Source organism: Acyrthosiphon pisum, chromosome A1, assembly GCF_005508785.2.
Source record: "Acyrthosiphon pisum isolate AL4f chromosome A1, pea_aphid_22Mar2018_4r6ur, whole genome shotgun sequence".
Taxonomy (NCBI): Eukaryota; Metazoa; Arthropoda; class Insecta; order Hemiptera; family Aphididae; genus Acyrthosiphon; species Acyrthosiphon pisum.
Window position 1 is genome coordinate 55,554,147 of NC_042494.1, and position 9,782 is coordinate 55,563,928.

At 31.9% G+C, this 9,782-nt stretch overlaps 1 protein-coding gene across 1 annotated transcript in view; it reads left to right on the plus strand.

Moving 5' to 3' along the window:
* The window catches only part of LOC100158703 (optomotor-blind protein), a 62,776-nt gene extending 54,576 nt beyond the window's left edge, over positions 1-8,200 (plus strand). The window contains exon 11 of the mRNA XM_029486234.1: positions 8,197-8,200. Coding sequence (XP_029342094.1) covers positions 8,197-8,200 — 4 coding nt within the window. The remainder of the gene's footprint in view (positions 1-8,196) is intronic.
* The last annotated feature ends 1,582 nt before the right edge of the window (positions 8,201-9,782 follow it).

The following is a 9,782-nucleotide window of genomic DNA, read 5'->3' on the forward strand; positions in this document are numbered from 1 at the left end:
GCCGCCGCTGCCACCACCACCGCAGTCGTCGCAGCCGCAGCCGTCACCGGCGTCGGCACAGCTGCAACCGCCGCCGCGACAGTCGTCGGTGTCACCGTCGCAACGGCAGCACCATCATCACCAACAACACCACCAACACCGGACGGCCGCCAATCAGCCGTCGCCGACCAGCAGCGAGTTGAAGTCCATCGAGAAAATGGTCAACGGACTGGACTCGGCGTCGGCAGCAGCGACGGCCGCCGACGAACAACAAGTAGTGGCAATAGTCAAGTAAACCACGCATAACCCTTACCACCCGCCCACCCCAACCAATCATCCCCACCGCCCCTTAAACACCTACACACACACACTCATCACACATACGTATTACACTCACATACACGCGTTTCTACTATGTTGTATATATAATATATATATAAACCTATACGTATATAATAATATATATTTGACTTCGTTATTGTAGAAAATTATTTACATTTATACATTATATGTAAATAAGGCATTTTTAGTATATTAAACTATAAATAGATAATAATAATTATATACATAATATATTTATTGATTAGGGAATGTATAAAATAATAATATAATATATATTATAGAGAAACTATAATACGAAAACGTGCAATAGTATAATATTATTTAACTTATAAATATTTAATTATTTAAACGAGTAAATAGCGTTTTTTTTTCATTAGTTATAGCGGAGAAATTGTAGATTTTATTGGTTTTCCCAAATAGTAATAAATAATAATATCCATCTATTATTATATAATATAAATACATAATTATACATTGTACCCGACCCTGGCATTCAAGACGAAAAAATATGTTCCTAAAAGTAAAATATTTGAAAAGAAAATATATTAATTGTATCGTCTTAAAAGAAAAATTTGATAAAAAAAATTCCAGTACAAAAATTTTATATTTCGCCAAAAACAAAACGTGTTTCAATGCAAAACTGTTCCTATGCGGTTTCTTTTTTCAAAACTGGTGCTAATAACGGACTTTTTATGAGAAAAAAAATCTGCTCACGTTTTGAAAAAAAAATGTTGAAAAAATTTACATGACATGTACATATCCTTTTTGTTAGTGACTATTATTATTACAGACTTCTTATTGTAAATTTTTAAACCGCAAAATTGGCGAAGTCGGTTACGACCGATGTTTTTTTTTTTAAATGTAATATAACTATATATTTGTTGTGTGCTACTTAATATTTTTCTTGTGTAAAAAGATGAAGTAAAATTAAACATAAATACAGAAACATGATAATATTATGAGCGTTTGAAACTTTTTTCTTCAAAGATTTATCTTTGCTCCATTTATGTAACGAAAATCCTACGAATAATCCTTGAAAATGGTGAAAAATTATACTACAGTAGCAAAACTAGTAGATGATGTCGAGATGTGTCACAAATGTACAAATGTGTACCAAAAAACGAATACTTACTGCAATTTTTGTCAATCTAATTGTGTGAAGATAATAATATACTGTGTTTTTATCATATCCACAGAAATAAGTAAGTACTACCTATTTTGATTTTACAACAATATACATATATACCTACATATTATAATACAATTGATCGCAATTTTACCTTTTTGATATACTTATACGATTGTGCTATTTTTCGGTGGGTCATTGATACGAATAATTAGGGATGACCTTATGTGTGTATGAGTTACGACTGGCTGTCCTTGAAGAACAGTGCAACGTTGCCATATCTATAAAATATAATAACGTACCTATAAATTAAATTTGCTTAATCGGACGACCATTTTTTATAAGCTACGGTTATTACTCCGTATACAGAAATAAAAATTAGTAAAATTACTTTTACCATCATATTTTAAACTATATCAATTGTCTGGTATCGAATTTATGATTATTAAACATAATATACTTTTTATCATATAAAATAATCGTTCATTAGTAGGTACATGACGTTAACTATTCTCTATTATTTTTTCGAAATATATTTAAAACGTGCGTTTTGCATAGAGTGTGCCTATATCAAAACCCGCACTGCAGGTGCCTAAAATAACATTCACGGACTATTATAGTATATCCCCGTAATTATTATATTCACATATTATAGTATTCGGCCGTGGCACCGCGGCAGGTGATTGACGGACAACGACGATGTGCATTATATGCGCACATTTTTTCATAATAGGTACGTCCTATAATAATTATCATGAATGCAGAATGGCCCTACAATCGTATGCAAATGGTATTTTATATGGGTATAACATTGCTGGACATCTGGGGCTTACGCAAAAGTCTCTTTCGAGCCCCCTAAAATCAAATCAAATCAAAAATTATATAGGTATTATATATTTTTTTAGTAATATTGAATAATGTTTGTTTGGAAGTGTTTCGAGAACGGCAACTCACCGTCACTATTTTAAAACAAATTTAGAAAAATCAGAAAGCTTGCTTCTAGTCGGTTTAGGAGCATAGTCGGTTTGAATTCAATAAATCGTTGTATACGAAAATAAATAAACCACTCTGAGCGGAGGAGGCAGACAGTTTGAATTTAAAAACGCATATCAAGTAAAATAGTGCACATATCCATGGATGGATTTTCGATTTTTTTAAATTGTCTATAACAACAACTTTGGAGAGATGTTTCATATTTTCAAACATATCAAGTTATTTACAATGAACATTTAATAAAGTTTTAAATGCAACATAATTTTGTGAATTTTCGGTATTTGATTATTATATGTATATACCTAATTCAATTTTAAATATGGTAGCTCGAGGGAAGTGATAAAAAATGTTTTATTGCATTATAACTACCTATATTTAGCCACTCCTCTCCCGGCAGTATACAGTACCCGATTTTCTCTCACGACGGGCCGGTAAGTATATATCGGTAAAAGACACGAACAACGTGTATACGTTTTTGATTTAGAGAAAAACTCCATATCATTGATGCACGAAAATTCTTTAACGGAATCCAAATATTACGCAATCAGCGCGAGTGGAAGAAGTATATTATAATATATATAATATAATATAACAAAAATAATAGCAGACCGCCGTTGCACCACTGCAGTTTCGTGTAATACCTGTTGAATACGAAATTTCTGCTCGTCTCGTTACACACGCAAGACGTATATTATACTGTAAATAATATATTTCATATTATTATATTATATGCATTGTGTCTCGGTGAAATTGTCGGAGAAATCGTTGAACTGAGGCGGCGGATGTACGCAGGTATGATAATAATATGATATATATAGGTACAGGCACTGAAATATATATCTCGTTTGGAGGGTATGCTGCAATTGTATTATTATTATAAGCCGATCGTATTCGCGCGCGAGGTACATATATATTTATATTATATATATATACCGAAGGAGACCTCGGCAACCTACCTATATAAATGGAAATCGTTTACTTTTTTTTTCTTTTTTTTATCGTTATTATTATTGGTTATAGGAGGAGGATGTGTATTGTTCGTTTTGTTTTGTTTTTTTTGTTCGGTTTCGTTCGAACGCCGCGGCACTCCGCAATGGTCGTCGATCGCGATCGACCAATGATCGTATCGTCTCTGCAGCGCGGAGTCATATAGCTGTCGTCCCGCGGCGGCAGCAGCGTACTATATATAGAGCTACCGGTTACCTATATAGAATAAATATCGGGTTACCACGGAAAATTTCGACGGGCGCGATTCACCAATGTATGTACCTGCATATACATATACGCGTTCGAAAGCAACGTAGCTTGTTTTATACCCCCGCTGCGGTCGGTTTTGGGTCGTAACAGAGAATAAATGACTTTCCGTCTCCCGCAAATTGCACGACGTCCTCGCGGAGCTCATTGGTTTTGGCAGTACACAGACCTTTGACTGCGGGGGCTGTGTGGTGTTATGGCTTATGTCTTGAAACCCGTCGAGTAAATCAGTAAAGGTATAGGTTTATTGCAGGCACTTTCGAGCAGGCGTGTCTGATGTTGGAACTATATCCCGCAATAGCAGTATGTGTGTAATGTGTATAATATGCAGCTTGTAATTTAGTATAACTCTTTCAATATTATAAGGGACTTATTGTCCATAGTCCTCTAAGAGGTATATATGTATTTTGGCCATGCAGTAGGATTTTACAATTTGGACCCCTATTATAGATGGAGCTGTTTTTAATTAACACACCGTGGAAGAGATGCTCTTTTGTCAAATTGATGATTTACCCCGAGAACGTTGGGAGGTATATCCACCTAAAATGATATTTGGCATGCGTAGATATAGTATAATATACAAATGATTATTCTGTAATAACGATTTCTCGATAACCCGTCTCACTAAATCTGTGTACCTATATAAATGCAGCACATCCAAACGTCCAAACCTGCACTGCTTGTATAGTATAATAATATATACGTACAGTTATACAGAAGCGCGTTGTGATTATAAGGCCGAGTCGCGACGAGTACTATTATTATAACCGTGTTAAAACGATAATAAAACCGGTATCACTTAAAAAAAAACTCCTCTGACAAATAATTACACTAGGGCCCCGTCACTGCGAGTCGAGGTATACACTTAGTTACGTCGTATAATACAGATACCTAGGTAGATATATATTTTGTTATTTATAATGGTATGAGTAGGAAGTGGCGACGTACTAGTATCAAAGTGGTCTCTGGCAGAAGTCATTATAATCAACACCACCACCCACCATCCAAATTTGTGTGAATGTTCTACAACACCTACCGAAAAATGATTATCTCGCATTCACCACATTAGTTTTGTTTCAACAAGAGTTTCGAATAAAATAATACCTTATTTGTGAACAAAATATTCAATTGCAGATCTTGTCAGTTGTCGATCTTGATACCTATACACTTGGGTAGGTACATTACAAATTACTGGTAGTCGTAAGTATAAAATGTAAAAAAGTTACTGACTAGGTATACATTTTTATATATATTTCATACAAACTAAAATAAAAAAATATGGGTATTATTTATTTTGCTTTGAAATTGTATCGTTGTTAGTTGTTACACTTGATTATATCTATATGTACCACACAAAAGAGGCGGTGGCTGCACACAGGTCTGCCAAATGACACGTTTCATTTTATTTATAATGTGCATCAATGGCGATAACGCCAAATTACGTAAATTTAAATAATATACAAATGGATTTTTTATTTAACATCATATATTCACTAAGGGCATTATATAGAGTTTTGTAATATTAATGCAGTAAGTCATATTCTTTAAAGGCATTTTCTTGATTTTTAGATCATTTAAATTCGTGCCTTACAAGTGGCCATTTTGCAAAATTATCACTAAAATATCTAATTGGACCCACCCAATGTCCTTGTAAATTGTAAATTTAATACTATAGTCCGATATTATAAATTATTTTTATTCAAACACAATTATCAAATAGAACTTAGTACTATTATTGAACCGATTTAAACTGATGCGTATTGTAAAAATCTTAGTTTAACATTGATGTGCAACTATATACTTATATAGTTTGTTATATTCCTGGTCACAACGCAAATTTTAAAAGGATATAATTTCACTGACAGTTGTTGATCATTGGACACAAATAACACTATCATATCTTGTATCACTATAAACTGTATGTCCAAAGCAAATTTAATTTCAAAATTACTTGTTTGGAGCTTTGGACTTTGGTATATCATAAGTATACAAGTCTGTTAGTCTGTATATTAAAATATATAAGCGTTTCTGTAAAATAGGAAGATATACTCACACAATCCACTACCAACCTATATTAATTATGCAGTAGGTAGAAAATTAAAATAATTTAAAAGAAACCGAAGTTGTTCGTTCACTCTTCGAGTTTCGCATTTTTATGCCGTTAGCTCGACGATTACGAAAGTGTACCTATATATAACATTTGATAACAAATACAAGGTCATGGGGTAACCTTTGGTTAACCCCCATTGGCCGTATTTTTAACCGCCCGGTTTTTGTATACTCTGATAGCCTCCCCCTACATAATATGTTCCTAGAAATCATCCACAACCCCCCTCCCATTGAAAATTCCTGAGAACACCGCTGTGCAAGTTTCAGGAAATACTGCAATAGTTAAATAATTGTTATCAAACATAAAAGAGGCTGGGGGATAATATATAAGGATATTGTGCATGAGGAGAACGTGGAGCTGAAATCGAGGAGAAGGTTTAATATATCTAAAGGGGAAATCGTAAATAGCGCAAAAATTTCTCGCGCGCATATACATTATTATAATCGCGAGCATAATAGCTGGACAGTATTTATTATAGGTATTATGAGGTATTATGTTATATACAATAATACTACAGGGAATTTATATTATAATGAAAGTATGCAGTGTGCGGTTCTCCCTTCCACCTCCCATCTATAGCCATCCTGCAGTATTTCTGTGAGCTTTCGACTGTTTACACCGTGTATAAATGCATAATACCTCACCTATGTGGTTACCTACAATGTTTGCAATATTATTTGTTTCGTACTAAATGTTCATAATTTATATTACTCGTCTGTGCTTCGTAATAAATGTAAGAAATGCATTAATTACAATAAAGTATATGTTAGGAGCTCACTATTACAGAGCATAGTCGGTATAATTTAAAGTATTTATTTGGACGCGTGGCCAATGAATATAAACGATATACTGCAGTTCATCAAATTAATAATTATGTGATACTGCAGTTAAGTCGGTACCTAGTAAGTTTCTTTTTAAAGAAATATTTAAACTAAAAATGTTATCTTGCTGGTAATTAAATAAATTGGATTCTCCGAAAGCATTTTGAAATCTATATTAAAATAATACTCTAGTATGTTATCGTATATGTGGTCGTAAATCGTAATAATAGTGTTTTTGTATTGAACATTTAATTTATTTACGCGTATTTTCAGGGAAAAGTAGGTACAATTAGATTTTATATTAATTCTTATACGCACGGTAAAATTAAATCTGATTTTTAGTCGTTAAATAAAAAAATTATCTGTTACGCCGAATGAAACGTGATTAAAAATAGATAAAGAGTATTACACGGCGTATGCGAAGGTGAGTTAATAAACGAGGCAAAAATCAAAATTTACCAATCAGCTTGTTTATTATCAAAAATCAAAAATGCTGCGTCCATCGTAGTTGTCCATTCTTCAGATAAAAACTTGAATTTAACGGTGCTTGTGGGAATTATTTATGTCAGTAATTTCGTTTTATGGAAGACAAATGTCCAGATGTGTCTTCAATTATAGTCATAAAATTATGAAAAAAAAAAAAATAATAAAATATAATAATATTTAATAAAATATTTAAAATAATCATCTAATTAAAAATATTTTGATGGGTGATTGGACGAAACTATTTGACTTGGAGTTTCTCGTGTGTCTAAGGCTCTTTTTTATACAGGGTTATTCAAAATGATTCATCCGATTTAAAATGGCTATAAAATGGTTAATGCCATGTGATTATTTCTTTTGGGAATATGTTAAAGACACTGTGTAGCACCACTGCCATCAAATCTAGATGAATTGAAAATCGAATAACAACAGCCACGGAATCGATTACAAAAGATATGCTGCAAACAGTATGGTATGAATTTGACTACCGACTAGATGTTATTCGTGTAACCAAAGGAGCTAACATATGGAGCATTTGTAGATACAGTTAATTAAAATTGACATATTTCTCTTTTATTTATTGTATAACATATTGTTCTAAACCAAAAAAATAAAATAATATAAGCACTTTAAATCGGATGAATCATTTTGAATAACCCTGTATTATGTTTAACAACTGCGGTTATTTCGTCAATTTTATTCTTTTAAATTTGTGATTATGTGGCGTCATATATTTTGTATAGTTTATATATCGAAATAAAATTAATAATTTCACCTCATATAATACAACTAGCTGACCAACCCGGCGTTGCCTAGAAAAGTCACCTCAGGGAAAAACCAAGATTTTTACATTGACAATAATATTATAAGTATAATTATTTATATCAGTATAAGTTCATTAATTTTATATAATATATTATTATGTATTTTCATGATTTTCTAATAAGTATATTTCGGTCTCACCCGTGTGCAGTTTATACAGGTGTAACTTAATTTTAAATTTAGAGATGTAAGCTCGGTAAATTTTTACCCCGTAAATTTACCGGTAAGGTAAATTACCGGTAAATTTACCGATTATTTTTTTACAGGTAAATTTTTTTTTACCGAAAAAAATAGCATGTGGCACCTCAAATTAAACGTCTCCACGGTGCCAATATTCATCAGTAATAACATATTAATATAATGGAATAGTTTTTATTATAAAATGTAAAACTTCCACAACCACGATCAGAGTGGGAAGAATTGTATTGATTATTATTATTTTTACTTGTTATTAATAAAAACTGTTTATAATTTTTTTTTGTGGGTGTACATCTCACTCTATACCAGCTGGGTAAAATCTATTTTATTTTCATCTCCTTTATTAGTTTATTACTTTTTATTTTTTGTTATTAAATTAATAATTATAATTTTAACTATTTATTAATAGGTTAATCTCTAATGAGATCTTCTTCTTATATCTTAATATATATAGAGAAAAAAACTAATGTGATAAATAAAACTAAAAGACTATTGTTTGTGATTGTTTGAGTTGACTTTATTTTGTTTTTTGTTGGTAATGTTATAGGTATACCTAACCAAAATATTTAAATTCCAACAAAAGCACTGACGGAATAATTATAATACACCCATGCAAAATAAAATATTTACTGAAATTAATTAAAAATGTAGAAATAATTATAAATATTGTCTATAAAATTAAAATTTGTTATATCCTTGAAATATTAGTAATGTTAAACTTTTGAAGGCTTGGGGCATCGGTTAAACTTCTCTGATTATTTTTAAATATTCTATACGAATATAAATAATTTTTAGTATTTTTTACACATATAAGAACTATAGAACCCAAGTCACAAAATTTTAAAAATTTTAAAAATAACGACTAGGGTGGTTAGGTTAGTTTCAATTGAACACCCTACTATCCAGGAAATAAAAATAAAAAGTTTCTGGGGGGTGTTTCTCTGGTAACATAAAAAAATTATCAAAATTTACCAAATTTACCAAATTTACGGTAAATTTACGTAAATTTTATACGGTAAATTACCAAAAAAAAAATTTACGTAAATTTTACATCTCTAAATTTTTAATGTACCTCAGTTCACGTACGAATCGGCATCAGCGTACCTAGCTTTGTGACCTAGATGGGTCGCAAATCGTGGATTGGACACTTCTTATACTTTGTATCGTGGTTGTGGCTTATAAACTACTTAATATGTACTCTTTAAAAGTTTCTGATATATCTAAAAACAATCATTGAGATTTTCGTCAAATTTAATTGAGTAGTTTTTGAGTATATTAGCGACACACTTATATTTTATTTTAAGATATAGTTTCTTTATTCGAAATTATAAGTGCGACAATTTGATGCTCCCCCGAGGTCAAAATTTGACTTGAAAATAGTTTGGTATTACGTAACGTTTTGTAACCACACCAGTTCCCCGGATAACCAAGTTTAGAGTTCTGGGTACCAGGGTACCCCCACGTTACCCCAGCACCTCAACAATCAAATAATTACAATTTCGACCGGAAAATTATTTGGTATTACCTATAAATTATAATGTTATTTGTTATGAGCCCGGTTCAGTACAATATTATGCGTTCCGCAGGTTGCAGTTTACTATAAATTTATCCAACCGATGCAGCAGCTGTCTTCCGTTGTGTGACGCGTTAAGTG